Raw genomic sequence first — 18,643 nt, 5'->3', positions numbered from 1 at the left:
CTTTCAGATGAGTTGTTTTGGGGTTTATGACAAAGGCTACAAACCCTATATGCTTCAGTTTCCTGATTTGAAAATAGTATCTGTGCTGCCTCCCTCATAAATACCTTGAGTAACTACTCTTCAGTAGCTATGTAAACATTTACTTACTAAAACTTCATTATTTGGGAATCTAGAACTTCTGCTTCAGAAGTTATCTGGGGTACTTGGGAGGCCTGCCTTAAAGAAATGTGGCCCTGGTTGCCCTTGGTGGCACAAAGGGTGGCCATCCAACTAGGCTGAATGAGGGTCAGTTTCTCAGGGTACCAAGCAGTTGTTACTAGGAAGACCTGGATATTTTACCCTGATGGCCAGCTCCTGGGGCCTGGTGGCTCTGTGTGAGCAGGATCCATGGATGAGTAGGATTGACTCTTGGAGCAGGTCCCCTTTGGCATGAAGCTGCTTGCTTCTGAGTGATTGGATTTCCACAATCATAATCAATTTTTTATTGTGTTTCGCTCTCACCCTCTTTCTCTTTGAATTTTCTCTTCTTAAATTGCTCAAATGTTTGTTGTTTTGTTAAGTACACTTTTAGAAATAACTAGAGAGGTAACCTCTTAGACATTCCTTTCCATCCTCTAGTTTGGTCTCCTGCCTTTGCCTAACAGTTGTACTGGAGTTATCCAGGTATGCGAACTTCTGTGTTGAATCAGGCTTCAGACTTCAAATTAACCTCCTTTTCTGGCCCTCTGGAGGCTAGAACAAGTTCTTCTGAGAGCTCACAAGAGCAGCGATGCTGTCATTTTTTCAGATGCTTCTGCTTGGGGCACTCCAGTTCCCACATTTTCCTTCAGGAATATCCTTTTTGCTCACTGCAAACCCAGGGCTTTTTAACACTTCACACGAAGTCTGTGGATGTGTCAAATAGAATATGAAGGATGAGAGTTCAGTTTCCTTCCGAATTTTTGCTCTTCTTGAAAAAACTTTTAGGGGCGCCTGGGTGGCTCAGTCGGTTGAGCGACCGACTTCGGCTCAGGTCATGATCTCACGGTTTGTGAGTTCAAGCCCCGCATCGGGCTCTGTGCTGCCAGCTCAGAGCCTGGAGCCTGCTTCTGATTCTGTGTCTCCCTCTCTCTCTGACCCTCCCCCACTCATGCTCTGTCTCTCTCTGCCTCAGAAATAAATAAACATTAAAAAAATTTTTTTTTTTAAAAAAACTTTTAAGCCAAATATAACTGCTCTTGGTGCTACGTTGAGAGAGAGCACTTTTTCAAAAAACTTACCAACAGTTGCCTACAGCAGCTCACTCATTTGAAAGAATTTTGTTGGTGTGCAAAGGTTTATTAATAAACTACTAGGATTATTCTCTGCCCTTGACCTTGTTAACATCATTTGTCATAATTGAACAACCTCTGAGTAAAACCCAAGAAAAAGTTTATTCAGGAGGAATTGTGAGGGCTCAATTATTGATCTGTTTAAACTCAGCCTTTGTTTTTTTCAACAAGAAGTGGAATGAGGTTGTAAACTTTCCAGTATTCAAAGACCATTGGCTCAAATGGAACCTTTGCCACCTAGACTGTATATTCTGTCCCTGCCACCTAGACTGTATATTCTGTCCCATTTGCAAAGTATGACGATTACCTTTTGGTCAGCCCACCCGACTGTTCAGGGCCTGAATTTGACATCTTCTTTCTTTTAAAAATTATTTTTCATTTCTGGCATCAACCATTTGTACTTTGTGTGAGCAAGAATAGTAAAGTGGTATTTTATTCCAATGTTATCAAATTTGAAAAAATAATTTCAAAAACAAACCTCACAAACTCAAGTGTACTTAATACAAGTACTATCTCAGCTCTAGCTAACTTTGCTATCACAATGTTGTGAATATTTGTTGCCAGCTGTTCTGGGTGTAAGTGGCCAGGGAGAATTCTGTGGTGCATTACCTAATGTTTGACTAAATATAGCCAGCTCTTGATTTTCTGAAGGTAAACTATTTGCTTGTGGTTGTGGGATTTTTTGTTGTTGTTTTTTGGTTTTTGGTTTTTTAAATTTCTATGGATTCCCTCTTTGATTTTTTTTTCCCCTCTAACTTTTGAAGTGATTAGGGTCATATTTATTTACATTTTCCCAAAGGATTTTAATTTTACTCTAGATGAAGTGAAAATTAAAATACTGATCAAATGGGCAACTGCTCTGGTCTTAAAAAGAAACAAGGGGCTGGCTCAGTGGAGCATGTGACTCTTGATCTCGGGGTTGTGGGTTCGAGCCCCACACTGGGCATTGAGATTACTGGAAAAAAAAAAGGAAAGAAAGAAATAAAAGAAATAATATCAATGTTAGCTTACTTTAGTATAACATGTTTTCATCCTTTAATCCTGATAGCAGTTTTGTAAAGTAGGCACAGGCCCATTTTGCTGATGAAGAATGAGACTCAGAGTTTGAGAGTTTTGTCCAGGGTTGCACTACCAGTATATGTTAAAGATATGACTAGGACCCTGGTTTTTTGACTCCTTTTAAGCTAGTCTAATTTTTATGTTTTCTTTCTTTAGAGATACCTGGTATATTTTTCTGAATTAAACCAATCTGAACCTCCCTGGTTTTCTCTCCCCCAAAAAATGATATCTAAAGGGCCCTGTCTCCTGAAGGCCACTTTGTATTATAGGCTAACCCCCCAAAAGTTTTCCTTAGAGGAGGATTAAGCTTTCCAGCCAGCTCTCTCAAAGTTGGGGAAGCACTTTGTCCTGGCTGGATACCCAGGCCCCCTATGAGAAAGGGAACAAACTGAAATTGCCAGTGTGTAAGCCTGGTCTTTTAAGCAGCTCAGTTAAAATGTTTGGAAGAGAGGACTTTAGTGAAAGACTAGAGATCCTCAAATGACTTGAGGACCATTTGTCAGCACAGCCCCCTTTTATAATAAGTAATTCAGAGCCTTTTCTCTATCCTGAGAGCAGTATGCTAGTCAAGTGTTTCAGTGTAGAAAGTGTTGATAGAAAACTGAAATTTCCCGCAAACCTCATCACTCTAAGGACATAATGTAATACATTTTATAAAGTGCCTTGGAAGCAAAATTTGGAAAGTGGCATATCTCCAGGTAAATGAAAGTGATTTGTGAGTTACTTAAAACTGTGTATTTTTAAAGACTGGACCTAATTTGTCTCCTAAGAGTTGTTGTTTTTCTGACGGTAAATGTATTTACAGAGTCTTTCCAAGACAAATAGTAGGGGAAACAAGATCATTAAACTTAAATCCATTCATCTTCATAACAAGTTCTACAATCGGAGGTTATCACTGCTGCATCCTACAGTGCAGTCAAAATGAGGCTTGTCTGCACTATAAAGCCAGAGGGCAGTGTTGCTGCCTTTCCACCAAGCAGCCAGCCAGGTTTCTGGGACTACTGCATGACGTCATAGCAGAAGGAAAATTAAAAACACGAAGAAAACTATTTCAAAATAGACATTTAATGTAATTTTAGGCCAAAGGGAAAACTGATCATACATTGTCTTCAGTGGACCATCTGCCAGAATAGGGCCAGCTTAGTCCAGCTTTGAAGGCCCTGAGTCAGTTCTTGACCAGCATTAATTTCCCTTGATTCACTGATTTGTGAATGCTCATGCATCATAAGGTGCGTTTCACTCTTAGAAGTTCCTACCACCTCCACCATTCCATTTAGCTACAAAAGCAAGCTTTCCAGTGGGAGTTTGGCGGGGGGGGGGGGGGGTCCCCTTTTCCCTGTAGAGGTTCTTAACCTTCAAGAAGTTTAACAATCTCCTGATTCTCTTGACTGTCTCCCCAGAATAATGTACATATGACACAAGTCTACATAGAAACTCATGGGGTTCATGTATCCCAAGACCCCCTATGGTTTCTAAGGCCCCATGTTAAGGAACCCCTGTGCTAATGATTTGAGCAATGCATCTGCTGTAGGAAAACACTGACACAGCCAGGTGGAGATGGGCTAGATTAACCATGATGACAGGAAGGAACAATCGTAATTTCTTTTTTGTTGTTTTTAAGGAGCTGGAAGTTTACTGAATACACTGCAAGGGAATGGTGGCCAGGATAGCAAAAGAGAGATTGCCAACAATCATCATTTCTTACTATTTTGATTTGGGGGCAGAAATTAATCAGTCTGAGGGCCTCCTTGCATTTTCAAGAACAGAACTACTCCAGAACCTAAGCAGCTATTAGGAGATTGAGGATAGCGACTGCACAAGGAATGTGCAGGGTTCCCACTTGGCCCATAAGGACTTAATTTAGCTCCCCAACCAGAAGCTTTACATTTCATTTGCAGTGAGGGGGCATTTCTAATTTTGGCTTGACCCTCATGAAAAGGTGGACAGCTCCTGTTCCTTTTTTTAGTATAGGGAGCACCTAAGTATTAGATAATTAGGGTAAGTCCTTGGAATGCCCCAAACAGCCATTTCCTCTATAAATCCAATATTCCCTACCTCTAAACATCTTAACAAAGAGCTGCCACACAAGTTTATTCAACCATTGCTTGCACTAAAAAAGCAAGGGGTTTACCAAGAGCCTCTTTCAGACATGGCAGGAGCTTCTTCAAGTCGTATTGGGGAGGTGAAGGGATTACTAAAAACCTATTTGTAGGAATGAAATGAGACTGTCCTTTGTCTAACCTAACAAACTACCAAATTAGGTTGGCTGTTGAGAAGCAGAATTAAATTCTAAGCTTCTGACTGTAGCCACTTTCTGCTCCCCAAGCACCCACCACTGGATTATTTCTCCAGCATCAAAAAATTAAAACCAAGGCACTAAGCAAGCACACTTAAGTATTGAAGGTAATTAAATCTTTATATTTTGCCTGAACTGTATTTTGTAGCACACTAAAACCCATTCAAGGGAAAAATCAGCAAATTGAAAACTGTCCCATTAAAGATTTTTTTCTGCAAACTGACTAATGATTTCTTTACCCCCCCCCCACACACAATGCACTTAAAATAAGCCAGCACTATTTGAATTAGCTCTAGAAATCACACTGAAACTGTTACATTTACAAATATTAAATTTATTATAACTAGAATGAATTTAATGGTTCTCAGATTTGGCCACCTTATAGCTCCGTTTAAGGAGGGGATTTTTAACAGAAAAATGCATCATAACTTGGTCAAGTTACTTACACATTAAAAAAAAAAAACCTAACTAAAAAGGAAAACAAGAAAAGCAACCCTTCAGTTTCACATAATTAAAGAACAGGAAAAAAGCACGCAAGCTACATCATAGCTAAATTTACCAAACCAACCAAAGCCGGGGGGATTTTCTCTTCTGATTATGTGTCATAAAAAGGTCCGCTGTCGTATATACACATGTGTATAATGTTACATTCCATCACTGTAAAAAGTCCCCTTTGCCCCCTCCCCCCCCAAAGTTTCAGTCTAGTCTCCAAACTTGGACAGAGGCGCTCGCTCCTGCTGCCGGTGCAGTTCGTTCTCCGACAGCAGCTGGAGGTTCTCGGCGCGCAGCCGGTCCAGCTCCAGCTCCAGCTCCCGCACACGCGCGTCGTCGCCTCCCAGCCGCTTGCTTTCCAGCCGCAGCCGGTTATTCTCGTCCTCCATGCGCGAGAGGCACTTCTCCAGCTCCAGGTACTCCTTGATGAGCTCCTGCTTGCTCATGTTCTGCAGACTCTCCGCGTGGTACCGCTCGTACGTCTCCGAGAAGTCCCGCTGCAGAAACTCGCTGCCATCTCCTCCCATCCCGTCGCTTCCCCCATCCTCCTCGCCCGCTTCTTCCATGAAGTCCTCATCGCTGGTGTCGTCGGATTTGGCAGCGGCCCGCTTGGGATAGAGACCGGTTTTGAGATCCGGCTCCTCCTGGTCGTGATCATCCATGAGAAACTGCGTGGTGTTATAGGGTGCGACAGGCTGGCCCTTGGCGAACATCTCAGCTCGAATCCTTGAGGCTCGCAGGCTCTGTTTCTCGTCGAACTTTTTCTTCTCCTCCCAGGTCAGCTTGTAGTACGGTTTCCAATGCCGCTTCTTCTTGGAGGGGCGTCTCCTATGTTTTTTCTTGCCCAGTTGCCTCTGCTGCTGTCCCCACGCCTCCTCGCCCCCTGCAGCAGGAGCCCCCAACTTGTTGGCCTCGGAGTCGTGACATGGCTGTGCGAGCGGCTCGGCCTCGGGCCTCGGTTCTCCCCCGGCTGCCGGCAGGGGGGCTCCGCCAGCGGACAAATCATCCCTGTTCTGGCCCTTCTCGCTTGCCTCCGGGCAGTTAGCTTCTGGACGGACCGGGGTCTGCAGGGGAGGCGGCTGGGGCTCCAAGCTCCCTTCCCCCTCCTGCCCCGGACGGCCACCCGACTGGGGGGACGCTCTCGATTGCCACCTACTGTCCTCCTCGGGCACCCGCTCCTCCGCGCCTGGGGGGCGATCGGGGTTCCGCTCTTCAAGAACAGCAACAGCACCTGTACAGTTGCTAGTTTGAGGCTGGTGCTGGTATTCTGACAAGAGTGGCTCGGCCATGGCTAATAGAGTCCTCTTCTCGAAGTTTGAAAAATTTTGGCTGTAAGTCCTTAAGGAAAAAAGAGGCTTTTCTTTTCTTTTAAAAAACGTCCAGCAGAGTCCTCTTCGGTCTGTAATTCCTGCAGTGACGCCTTTAGCCAGTCCTTCTGTCAACAAACTCCAATTGCAACTTGGGAGAGCTCAAGTCAATAAAGGGTTAAGTGCCCACAACGCGGCCAGCTAAGCGGGTCCGGGGGGGTGCAGCAGCAGTAACAGTACGTAATGTGCAAAGGGGGTGGACCTCAAACCTCCCCGCAGAGCGCCCCCACGATCGAGGAGTTGGTGGCCAAGGAGATGAGGTTAAGTCCAACGGGTTAAACCCAGCCCCGAAGGGGTTAAAACTACCCGATGACGCTGCCTCCGAGGGGCCGAATCCACAAAGGGTTAAATCCCCTGCCGCAGAGCCCACAAGGGGTTAAAGTCCCAGAGCCACCTCCTCCCACTTCCACGGGTGTCGCTCCAACCCGAGCTCCCAGTTCCCTAGGCCCGGCCGGAGCCTCAGCCGAGGACAGACAAACTCATCTCCCCTTTGGCTCGATGCTCGGTTCAGCTCAGATCTCCACCGCCTCCTCCTCTTTTCCTCCCTCCCTCCTCCCCCTTCCGACAGCAACTCTTCCGCCTCCTCCCCCGACTCCCCCTCCCAACCTGCCTCTCCACCTGCCAACTTCCAACTGCTGCCTCCCAGCCCTCTGCGCCCCTTTTATATAGAAGCCTGGCCGCCCCTCCCATGCGCATGCGTAACGGAGTCCCCATCTCAGGAAGCTGGGAGTCGTAGTTCTCATCCTTCAGGCCCGCCGTCCTCGCGCGCCGTGCGACGTAGCCAATCCCAGAACGCGTAGGGGGCGATTTCCAGGCCGCCTCCTTCTATCGCACATCCCTCGCTAGAGAAACGTGAGTGACCATTGGTCAAGAGTCACCAGTCTCGCCAAAGAAGGAAAGCCAATCACAGAGAAGATGGGGCGGGCTTTGGACCATACCATTCTGCTTCAGGAATACGAGAAGATTCGATAGCCTCTGAGGGCCTACACAGAATATTTTTATGAAAAGGTGAGTTTTAGAGGCTATTATCATATTCTGTCCTCAGCGGAAGGGTTCTGAAGGTCATAAACATTTGTTAGTTAAAGCAAAAATGGTATATTCCTAAAAAGTAGTCCCTAAAGTGTAAAAGAGGATTAAATTCTATAAAGAGAGATATTGGCCTACAACTAATAACTCTTGATTCTTAAGATTACAGGAATGGCTTCAAGGTGCGTGTGGTTAGTGCCTGGGACTGACATTTGCGGAAGGATACTGTGAACACATTGTAAAAAAACGAAAAGCGTATGAAGAAGTAAACAAATGAAGAATAAAAAGTGCCGTCTTAAAGGGACAGTGTGACTGCATTAGTGCAGCAACCTCGGACTAGGCCTCGGAGGATGAGAAAGCAGGTTCGAGTCCCGGGTGACTTCCACCCTGGGACTGGTTTTGGGACGCTTGGCGAAAGTGGCCGAGTCCCAGTCCAGGTCTGGTCTTTCGGGGCCCCCGCCGTCCAGGACCAATGCAAAATGGTGGGCCGTGACCGAGCCTCTCTTCTGGGCGGGGATCCGGGAAGCGCGGGGAGTGCATCCAAGGCTCCGGGGAGATCCCGGGGCGGGAAGGCCTAGCCCCCGGGCCTCAGCCTTGGCTTCTGTCAAACAAAAATGGCCTCCTGGGGCCGACTTGATCTCTTCACTTCCGAGCCGACCGGGAACATTTCCTGAGGCCTGACAAGGCAGTCGGGCCAGTTGGTGGACCTCGATTGCGGGGGAGGGATAGAGCTCAAAATTAATCCTGAGTTTAAATAATCAACCGTGGCTACCCGAGAGAGAAGGGGTACCATCCACAGAGGCCCTTCCTCATCAGTGGGCGCTGGGCAGCACTGGGAGGAAACAGAGCCGGAGTCTTCCCCAAGGAGGAGGTCTTGCCTGGAAATGGGGACAGGGGGGTTCTGGCCCAGGACTGGGGTAGATTCATGGGGGAGGGAGGGTGACACAGTCTCGAGAAAATTCTCCAGATTCCAGGCTCCGGCCCAGAGGACAGGGCCCTGGAGTAGCCCAAACTCGCCGCTCTAATCGTTTAGGCCTAAAATGTCAGCGTAATCACAGCATCTCCCTCTTGACACACACCCAGTGACCTATTCTTATTATTTCTTCCTTAATAGCAGTGTCTTACGTTCGACATATAACATTGTTTTTGCACACAGAACCACTTGACCCCACCACAGACCAATGAGTTAGGGTAGGGATAATTGTCTCCGTTTTAGAGGTAAGAAGTCTCTAGGACTCAGAGAGATGAAGTGACTTGTCCAAGGTTACATGACAACTAAGGGGCACTTCTTGCTAGAACGAAGGTCTCTGTGACCCCCATTTTCCATTTCCATTTCCAACAGCTTCAGTCTAAGGCCCTCATTTCTTCATTTAGCAAACACTTGTTAGGAGAATCTATGATGAATGAAATGTCATCTCTGCTGCTCATGGACAGTGTAGAGAAACCATTAAACCACAGTGAGCCAAAATGGCAAGTGAAGAAAATCCTGGTAGGATCTTTTGAGCCAAGCTGCTCAGGAGTTGGGAATTATGGACAGGATGCGTGGGGGAGGTGTCTTCTTGGCTTTCTCTGAACGATGAAGCGTTTTCAGGCCTAGTAGCGTGAAGAAGAACATTTTATAAAGAGCAAGCATCGCGTCCGAAGAAAGGACTTGTCTGGGAACTCAGTGGTTCGGTGGGGAGGTGGTGATGGGTATGCCCCAAGGGACAGGCAAGCAAGACTGCCTCTGGGGCACAACCAAATGTTTTGAAATTGCCCACACAAGCCCCTGAGCTTCCAAGAATTCAGGTGCATCTGAAAAGCATGGCCTTCTTTGTGCTCCTTAATCAGTCCTGCAGGGCTCCCTGTAAGCAAGAGCTGCCCCCCACACTGAGAGCTCCCTGAGAAAAGGGGTTTTGCAGAGAACTTGAATGGGAGTCAGAGACCTTTGTATTGTTAAAATTTCAGACTCCAGAGGACTCCTGGGTACTCTCGTTCAGGGGGATTGAAAGGTATAGCTGAGCCCAGCCAGCCTCAGTTTACTGGGCAGGGCTCATTTGTCATATGTGGGGAGGGGTGGGCAGATGGATAGGTTGTGGGATTCTAGAATTCTGTCAAACAAGAGGCCAGGCACCTTGATGTTAACGGAGTTTTAACCCATCGCCAACCACTTTGCATGTCTTGGTCATTTAAACTCTAGGACTGCCTTACGATGAAGAGATCTTCAGCCTCATTTTACAAAGAAGGCAGCCCAGGTTCAGAGCAGTTAAGAATCTTGCCCAAGTCACACAGCTAGTTGTGTGCCCATGCCTGCATCCCCAGCACCACTTTGCTCCTTCTCCCGCTACCCTGCTGTTGTCCATCCTTCACACAAGGGTTTATTCAACCTCTGCTTGCGAAACTGGACTGGACCGCGGAGCAGCAGGGCCCGTGTGTCTGTTTTGAGGGACACCCTCCCCACCTTGGAAGAAAGACTGACAAAGAGTGACTGAGGCTACCAGTGGGTCGAATGATACCCGACCTTGGGCAGTGGTCAAGGCCAGGGGCTGATCGAGGGAACCTAGGAATTTAAGGGTCTCCAAGAAGGAGACTTCAGAACTACCTCTTCCTCACCCAGGGTAGGAAGGTCCTGGGGCTCAGGCGGTGGCAACTGTGGCCCTCTGCAGATGGGGACCCTGGCCAGTGGCCTGTCAGGGGCCAGCACTAGGAGGCGCTCGGGGTGGCGGATTCGCCACCGAATACAGGCCACTGCTAGAGCCAGGGCGGCCCCACGGGGTGGGGGCGGGGGCGACAGGGCTGTCGGAGACCAGAAGGAGGCCAAGGCCGCCCGGCGATGAGAAAAATAAGTTCGGGGCCCGAGCAGCGGGCGTCACCCGGAGCTCTGTGCCCACGCGGGCGCTCTGCCCACCCCGACGGGGGCTCCCAACGAGCGGCCCCGCCCCCACTCCTCAGGGTGGGGCGGGGACTAGGCTCCCGCTGGGTCTTGGCCTTCCAGAAAGTTCCCTGGGAAAGCCCGAGCGCGGAGGTCACGGGCGGGGACACCGGGAACGAGCAGCTAAGGAGGGGGAAGCGGGCGGTGGGCACTTCCGGGGCCGGGGACCCGAAGCCCCTTCCCTGCGGCCCGCGCACAGGGCAGCGAGCTGCCGCCCTTCGGTCCCGGCGCCGGCTTCCTCTCCACCCACCACCCCCCAGCTCGCCAGACGCCCCCCTCCGACGGGGCGGGGGGGGGGGAAGGTCGCGACATGGCCCCACCCCCCGGCCGTGGCGGCGGTAGGCGCCGCTCCCCTCCCTCGGCCGCCCCGCCCCCTTCGGGCCCAGGGCCCCAGTGCTCCCCTCTCCTGCCCCGGGAGGAGGGAAAGCCACCGGCCTCTCGGGACCGTCCTCGGGGGTACTGGGGGTGGGGCAGGGAAGACTTGTGCCTTGCGCGCCCGGACCCAGCTTCCCGCCTCACTCCGTGGGGACCCAGAAGGCAGAAGATCAAGGTCTTATTTTATTTAGTGAAACATTTGTGAGTCTTCCGTGAAGACGTCCTGAGTGTGTATGTGCAGGGGGAGGGAGACCAGCAAAACGGAGCTCACTCCCCTGCCCCCAACTCGGCCGGGCCTCCTGGCCTTCCTCCCGCAGCCTCTCAGCCAATCATTCTTCCAGGCCCCGGCCCAAGTCCCAACTTGCCCAAGAGCTGGGCCTCCACCGGGAGAGACTGGGGTGGGAGAAGAGTCAGGTGACCCAGAGGGTGGGGAGGGCGGAGGCTGAGACCCGGCAGCCCCGCCCCCGAGTCACGGCCAACTCAGAACCCGGGACGTGCACCACTACTGCACCCTCACCAGGGAGCCTGGGTGTTTGGGCGGGAGAGGAGAAGGTGTCCATGTGAAGCCGCGGGGAAGGATGGGCTCTTAAATGGCCCCCCGATAAGGGAGCGGTGCAGAGGCAAACACTGAATGGTGGGAACACAGAGTTAATGCTGTTCTCCTAAACCCTAGGAAGGCTCAGGGCACAGCAGGACAGGGGGCTCATAGCCACCTCAGTTGGCTACAGAGACCCCTCCACTGAGAGTCACCTCTTCTGGGTCCGAAACTGTCGGAAGAGCCACTGGACGATGAAGGGCCACAGGAGGAAGAAGAGCAGCGTGGGACCCGAGAGCCTGAGGGGCCATGGCCGGGCACCGGGCGGGGTCCTCTGCTGCCGAGAGGGAGGGAGTCAGGGGCCGGCCCAGGCTTCGGCACAGACCGGGCAATTCCTTAGGAACCCGCTTCCCGAGCTAAGTGGGAGTTGTGCCTCCCTAAGATCACAAGAACTGAGATAGGGAAGGCCCTACCCCTGAATCTGCACCACTAGAAAGGAAAGGCTCCTGGGGTTCCCAGTGTGTCCCTGACAGCTGACCTCCAGTGCCCTCCCGCATCCTCCTCTGAGGGCAATCCCAGGTGCCAAGGGGCCTGTAGGGGCTGCGCGGTGGAGAGAATGGCTTCTAGGCTGTTTCTACTGGGCCACAAAGCAGTGGCCCCGTTGGTGTGGCCTGAACACCCAATATTATAAAGGATGTGCCATATATTTCAAATGGTGCTCAGAGTTTAGCTTCTAAATCTCATTCTCTGCTAAAAGGAGCCAGGGCTCCTTGGAGAAGTGGCGAATTCCAGGTCCCGAGCAGGGAAGGCAGAGGTGAATGTGGGACATTTTGTACCAGAAAACAAGGAAACTTTTAAAGACTAATGAGGTCATGTTATAAGAACATAGGACCCCGCTTGAAAGGGTCTCCATTGACCAAAATTGTGCCAGTCTAAGCATCACAAAGAATAATTTCAGTTGATTGAGAGACTGAATCTTTAAAATCCATTAGTCCATAATGATACTCAAAGAGAAAGTTGGAAATTTGTCACTGTTGAGGTGGCTGTTCAATCAACTCCTTACTTTAAGATAGGTAATTAAAGAGAATGAATTAAGCACTCATTCTGCCTTTCCAAAGGCGCTGTACTTCAGGGAAATCCTAGACGAAACTCTACAGTAAAGTGTCACCCTAATAAATGTTAAAAGAATAAGAGCATTTAAAAGTCAACGTTTCTTTTTTCCAAATAAATTATTGATCCAGGCAGGGCTTATCCATTAATTGTCAAAAATCACGTGGCAAATGGGGTCACGGGGAGCAGGACATGCCCTGGCTGGCAAGAGGAAAACACGACTTAATGGTAGTGAGATCGGACCGGCACTCCTCCTCCATCCACGCCAGTGGTCCGTGCTAGAATCATTAACTGTGGGACATCCAGATATGTGTCCCCTGATGTGCAGAGCATCACATGTGACATGATCTGGTCATGTAAACGAGCCAGGAGGATGTAATCAGAGAGACCTGAAGGGAAACCTTCTCCTGGACCACTGGCCCAGTCTCAGTAAGCCAGTAGCAAGGAGAAAGCACCGGTCTAGATTAAAGGAGTCTTAAAGGATGGAGAAGCCACACGCAGCACATGTGCCTGGACTGGACAGACAGAGCAGCTGGAAAAGGCAATTTCGGGACAGCTGGGGAGATTTCGATTTGGATTGGGGATGTGACGATACGAAGTGTGTGCTAAAATATTGTCCTCTCGGGCTAGGTAGTGGAATGTTCTTATTTTTAGAGGTGGAAAAACCAGCTATTTCGGGGTGGAAATCACAATCTTCAGCATATAAAATGAGTTAGAAGTAAAATAAATAAATAAAGCCTTGCGGGGGTGGGCGTTGAAAGATGGGTCTGAGGAAATTCCTGCCACCCTGGCTGACACCCACTGTGTCAAGGGGATTCAGGGTCACCCAGGTGATCCCCCACGTCCAGCAATTTAGCTGTTTCCTGCCCCCACCACCCCAGGCTTCTCAAGAATAGACCTACTCCGTCAATGGGGAGTCCCAGCTTTGGAGGGAGACAGACCTGAGGCTGCTCTCAGCTCCGTCACTGGATGTGAATAATAATAATAATAGTAATTGGAGAAGTGTGGTGGACATTGCCTCATCTAAGCCTCACAGCAGCTCTGTGAGGTTCCTCTGGGCTGTGTGCCCTCAGGTGAATTACCCAGCATCTCAGACACTTGGTTTCCTCTTCTGGAAAAGGGAAATGAAAAGCAAAACTAGTTCCTAGGGCTGTGCGGATTAAATGAGATAATGAAGTACGCGTTTGTTTGGCACTCAGTTGGGGCTCAGAGACTGGTGGCAGCGACTGATGCTGCAGGAGCTCAGGAGCAGAGGTGTGAGGGCCAAGCAGATCTAGGAGTAGAGGGGAGGGAGGGAGGGGCACAAGGGCTGAGTCCTTGGGAGCAAACCCTAAATCTGGCAACAGGGTCCCCCCCAGCCCCAGTGCAAAGAGCAGGCACGTCCTGGCCTTCCAAACTGTTGGAATTAGTGCTCATGTTCAGTTTCTATTCCGGCAAGAGCAGGAAGGGAGGGCCTCCCCCATTCTCCCTTCCAGGGTGGAAGCACTTCAGTCCCCCCGACTGCCCTGCCTGCAACGAGAACCACACCACTCTGAAGAAGGCAGAGGTGTGGGCAGGTGGGGAGTTAGGACGAAAGACAGAAGTGGCTCCACGAGGAGCCCAGAACAGAGAGCCTTGGAGTTCTGTCTCTATCTCGCCCTGGGCCCTGGGGGCGGCTCACCTGCTCGACGACGCTGGGCAGGCTCTCCAGGTTCTGCAGTCTACCCTGGACATCCCGCATGCTCTCCTGCAGCGCCCGAACTGTCCCCACCAGCCACGTGTCCAATTCCTGGGGCCCCAGCGGGCTGCCCTCTGCAGAGCACAGACACACAGGGAGGGGGACTCAGGAGGCAACTCAGCTAGGGACAGGGTGGTGGCAGGCTGGGGCAGGTCTGGGCAAAAGTAATAGTAGATAGAGGGCGATCCGTGGTACCAACTGTGATCTCTATAAAATCCATCCATGTGGCTGAGTAATGGGCTGCCAGGGGTTTGAATCCCAGCACCGCCACTCAGCTGTGTGACTTTGGCCAAGTCAGAAGCTTCTCTGAGCCTCATTTTTGTCTCCTGAAAGTTAGGGGGAAATGTCATTGCCTTCACAGGGCTGCTTACTCAGAGGAATAAAGGAGATAATATTTATGAAAGTGCCCTTAAGGGACACGGCACGTACGGAAATCCTAGAAGGGGATTGGACCGAAATCATTGTCCTTTGACAGTCCCCAATGGGAGGCCTACAAAGATGGGGCCGGGCAGGGACTTTGCCCATCCAGGCTGGTGTCTGGCTGTCTGGCAAGTGCCCGGTGCTGGACTTTCACCTCTGCCCCAAGAGGGCAGTCAGGGGAAAGCCTGGGGGCACCAGAATCACAGGGAATGGCGGAAGCGGGTGAAGGGTCAGACGAGGGCTCACCTTTCTCTGCGGGGAGCAGGGCGCTGTTTCTGGTGGCAGGCTCTCCTCCAGGGGCTCCCTTCTGCTCTGTCCAGACCTGCTGAGAGGAGTCACAAGATCCAAGGGTGGGAGTAGGGCAGCCAGGGCACAGTGGGGTGGGGAAGGCAGGGAATGAGGGGTAGTCTCACCAGCTCGGGTTCCAGCTGCTCCAGGGAATCACAGAAAACCTCGGAGTCCAGGTCCCTAGGTGGCTGGGACTCTGGGGAGGGGATAGGTGACACTGGTGACAAGATGGGGGCTATGGAAAAAGGCGAGGGGGTGTTCAAGGAGTAAAGGCATCTGCTCTGGGAACACGAGAGATACTGCCATGGGAGGCATAGATGGGTCCCAGAAGTGAGGTCCTGGAACCAGAGTCCCAGAACCTGCCCCCTGGCCTTTGCAAGCACAGGAGGTCTCAGTGTCTGTGGGCATGAATGAGGTGTGCCATCCAGCCTTCTCCCCTTACCCACCCCACTGGAAGCTCCCCACTCACCCTCTGGCTTTGGCTGTCTGTCCCTCCCCCCAGGCACTGACCTGGATTTGGGAGTGCTGGTTCCCTGGGGGGGCAGGGAAGCTCTGGGGCAGCCCTGGCATCTCCACTCAGTGCCTGCTCTTTCCAACCTGCTGAGACACGGCACCCAGAGGTGGGGCTGGGAAGAGGCTGGAGCTTCCCAGTGAGATCAGCCCCTGCTCCTCATGAGCCATGGGCTCTGCCTGAGACCCACTCCATCAGGGGCGCTGGTTGGAGTGTCTACAGGAACATCACCTGGAGCCCTCTACCCCCAAATCCCCCTCCACCTGAGCAGCCCCCTCCGCCTGGACCTAAGAAAGTTCACTCAGCACTTGTGGAGCTCCCAACCTGGGGGCCTGACCTGTGACCCTTCTCAGGAAGGTTTCCGGGGGCCTCGGCATATCAGGGATCACCTGGTACAGGGGCTCGAAGTAAGCAAACATGTCCTCTGCCACCTCGCCCAGGGGCACCGTGTCGATCACCTGTGGGGCAGGGTGTCTGTTGGAGAGGGGCCTGCCCCTCCTTCCACTGTCCTCCTATCCCATTTGAACTGGGTCCCCTCCATCCTGTGCCCAGTCAGGGACCAGAGACAAGCAGGGTTAGAGAGATGGCATGTAGGTAGTAATTCCCACAGGGGTGTCAATGTGCAGGAAACCTAATGGGGGTCAGCCCTGGAAGGCTAGAAGATAGGCCACCTAGCTGGGACCTTGGGGACAGAAAGAAGCCTGCAGCCTCTCCCTACCTTCTGTGCCACCAGCTTCATCTCAGTGATGTAGGCAGACATGGCCTCCTCCCTGCTCATCTTGCCCAGGCTGTTCCAGGCATCCCTGGGGGGCAGAGCGCTGTGAGAGGCTGGTTGACAGCTGAGGCTTGTTTGCCCGGTGGGTAGGGGGCTCACCACTTATATCGTCCTATTGGGTCCCAGAACCCAGGCCGGGGGACGAGGCAGGGCCCCATGGTAGCTTGCTTGTAGTAGCTATAGAATCTCAGCATCTCTTCGTAGGAGGGGCGGTAAGAGCCTGGGCAGGGGGTGGGGAAGTGGAAGGCAGAGCATCACCCCCAGCTCCAAGAGAGTGGAAGTGGGGGGAGAACCACCCACCCTTGGAATGGACAGAGATGGTGAGGGGTCCCACTCAGCTGGACTGGGACAGGAGGCAGAGGAGATCCCCAGGGCAGCCCAGGCAGGGACTTATCGGCAAAAACTGCAAGGATCAGAGCCTCCTGGGAAACCCCAGGCAAACCCCAATCTTCTTGACCCCCAAGTGCAGGTCCCAGCGCCCTCACCATTCTTAGGCAGGTTCTGAATGACACTGACTGCGGCCTGGAACTGTTTCTGGCAGTCCGGTTCTGGGCTTTCATTCTCGGTACCCATACCGCAGGCCTCTGAACCTTGGGGACCTACTTTTGAGCGACTCTACAAGAACAAGCTTCCGTATGAGCAGACCTCCACGGTCCACCCTGGCACACACCTCTGTAAGCCACTGGTCCACTTTCCAGAGGGGAAAACTAAGCTCTACACCCGAGTCAGGTGCCCCGGGAGGTCAGAAGCTGCAGCTGAGACTCCTTTTCCTACCCCAGGGCAGCACGGGTGGGGGCCAAGGCGGGCGGATAGGACCTCGGTGGGTGGGTGGAGGCAGGTGCCAAGAGCCGCTGTCCCTCTCTAGACGCACATTTCCAACTCCTAGACCGGAGAATGGGCAAGCCAAGAGGAGTCAGGGCGGGGCCAACACTCTCCCACCTTGGTCCTCCACTCCTTCTGCCCTGGGGTCCCCCACCCCAGCCGCCCGGCCATCCGGCACTCACCCTGCAGCGCCTAATACGCGGACTAAGGTCCCGGTCTCGCCACTAGCCGGAGGCTTCCGACTGACCTCCGGGCCCAATCTGACCGGGATGTGGACGCAGGGGGGAAATTTAGGCCAATGAGAGGGCTCGTTTCAGCTTCTGCTTCTATACCTCAACCACTCAGCATGGCCCTTTCAAGGTTATGCAAATAGTTTAGCTGTGGCTCTCCCAATCAGTAGAGGCGAATCCGCAGGCCGGCTCCCCAACCTTGGAGGACCAGAGGCGGGAGGCAGCGCCACCTGGTGGACGTAGTAAAATAGCGCGGAGTCCTCTCGCCCCCTGGTGGAAACCTGCGTCTGTCCTCCGAACCCGGGTCCTGCAAATCTGAGCAACCCAATTCAGCTCCTTAGACCCGCCCTCCCCTCCCCGCCCCGCCAGGCGCTGGGGATTAAAAATAAATAAATAAATAAAAGGAGTTATGTCCTGGAGGAAGAGCGGGTTCTGGAGGGGTTCTGGAGGAGGGACATTGGAGCTGAGTTTTGGAACACGTAATTGTAAACCAGGAGAAGAATGAGAAAAGTAGTTCCTGAAGGAAGGAATTGCAGGATCAAAAGTACAGAAAGAATATCCAGACAGGGGTGGGTATCCAAACCAGTATGCCAGATCTCTGGGTCGAGGATATCTGAGAATGGGCTAGAGCAAGTAGGTGGCAAATCTAGGTCCTGAGAAACTAAGCTTTCTCTTTGAGATGCCACGCTCTTGGCCGCCGCCGAGTGGCGGTGTGCGCCCGTCTCTCCGCACCCAATTTAGGGTAATTGCGGCAGACAACGCTAAAATGATTAGTCTCCTGCCATCCCACCCTTTGAGTACAAATATTCTGATGGTTTCACATATAGTAAGTGAACACATGAAACGGTCATCAGGACCCACACTCGACGCTCACCCACGGGTTGATGTCACGGACATCTACACAGGGTGCGGCGGCCGTCCGGGGCAATCGAACGCCCACTGGGACGCTAATGCTTCCAAACCTCGAACCCAGAACCGGAGTTCTGCCGGGGATTCTAATGACTTAGTGCCACCCCATCTCCCCCAGACCAGTCAGCTTTGAGACCGAGGGGCTGGCACCTGATGCCGAGAGGGTTAATCCAATGACATCACAGCCAGAGCCTTCCTACCCCCAACCACCACCTCCCGCTCTCCCACTCCTCCAGTTGGGGCTGCCCTCCTGCTTGGCTCAGCTCTTGGGGTTCTCTCGGCTTTCCGGGCCGGTCCGAGGACCCTTGGCCCAGGACGAGCCGCCCCGCAGATTTGGCCCCCAGTCTGGCTCCCTTCTGAGGCCTCCTGAGGGACGGGGAAGGGGAAGGTGAAGAGGGAAGGGTCCTGAGTCCACATCGAGTCAGGGTGCAGAGAACGGAGAGTGTGCCAGAAAGCAATCCTCGCCTCCTCCGCCGCCCCCTCCCCCCAA

The 18,643-nt window shown here is 52.0% G+C and overlaps 2 protein-coding genes across 17 annotated transcripts; both read right to left on the bottom strand.

Moving 5' to 3' along the window:
• Positions 1-4,978: 4,978 nt before the first annotated feature.
• HEXIM1 (HEXIM P-TEFb complex subunit 1) lies at positions 4,979-7,174 on the bottom strand. The gene has a single exon (XM_043584772.1). It carries the CDS (start codon positions 6,444-6,446, stop codon positions 5,367-5,369), a length of 1,080 nt encoding a protein of 359 aa, XP_043440707.1. The 5' UTR covers positions 6,447-7,174; the 3' UTR covers positions 4,979-5,366.
• Positions 7,175-11,006: 3,832 nt separating this feature from the next.
• On the bottom strand, positions 11,007-17,328 carry ACBD4 (acyl-CoA binding domain containing 4). 16 transcript variants are annotated; one of them, XM_043584787.1, is made up of 10 exons: positions 17,197-17,328; positions 16,678-17,074; positions 16,292-16,412; positions 16,136-16,220; positions 15,755-15,875; positions 15,417-15,506; positions 15,032-15,141; positions 14,865-14,943; positions 14,142-14,272; positions 11,007-13,754 (listed from the first exon to the last, which is right to left on the bottom strand). In XM_043584787.1, exons 2-10 carry the CDS (start codon positions 16,763-16,765, stop codon positions 13,677-13,679), a joined length of 903 nt encoding a protein of 300 aa, XP_043440722.1. In that variant the 5' UTR covers positions 16,766-17,074; positions 17,197-17,328; the 3' UTR covers positions 11,007-13,676. The 16 variants fall into 16 exon arrangements, with proteins under 16 accessions (XP_043440722.1, XP_043440708.1, XP_043440710.1 ...); XM_043584773.1 differs by having other exon boundaries at positions 11,007-11,708; XM_043584775.1 differs by having other exon boundaries at positions 11,007-11,705.
• Positions 17,329-18,643: the final 1,315 nt, after the last annotated feature.

Source organism: Prionailurus bengalensis, chromosome E1 (genome assembly GCF_016509475.1).
Source record: "Prionailurus bengalensis isolate Pbe53 chromosome E1, Fcat_Pben_1.1_paternal_pri, whole genome shotgun sequence".
NCBI lineage: Eukaryota > Metazoa > Chordata > Mammalia > Carnivora > Felidae > Prionailurus > Prionailurus bengalensis.
The sequence above is the reverse complement of the archived record's forward strand: the minus strand, read 5'-3'. Positions and strand labels throughout refer to the sequence as shown.

What these genes read in the sequence shown, in the direction of transcription:
- HEXIM1 (XM_043584772.1), bottom strand. Translation starts at nt 6,446, where the DNA reads ATGGCCGAGCCACTCTTGTCAGAATACCAGCACCAGCCTCAAACTAGC.
- ACBD4 (XM_043584773.1), bottom strand. Translation starts at nt 16,765, where the DNA reads ATGGGTACCGAGAATGAAAGCCCAGAACCGGACTGCCAGAAACAGTTC. An exon ending in TGAAGCTGGTGGCACAGAAG is followed by an intron (nt 15,876 to 16,135) that starts GTAGGGAGAGGC and finishes CCTGCCCCACAG; the next exon opens with GTGATCGACACGGTGCCCCT. An exon ending in CCTGCTCCCCGCAGAGAAAG is followed by an intron (nt 14,273 to 14,864) that starts GTGAGCCCTCGT and finishes TGTGCTCTGCAG; the next exon opens with AGGGCAGCCCGCTGGGGCCC.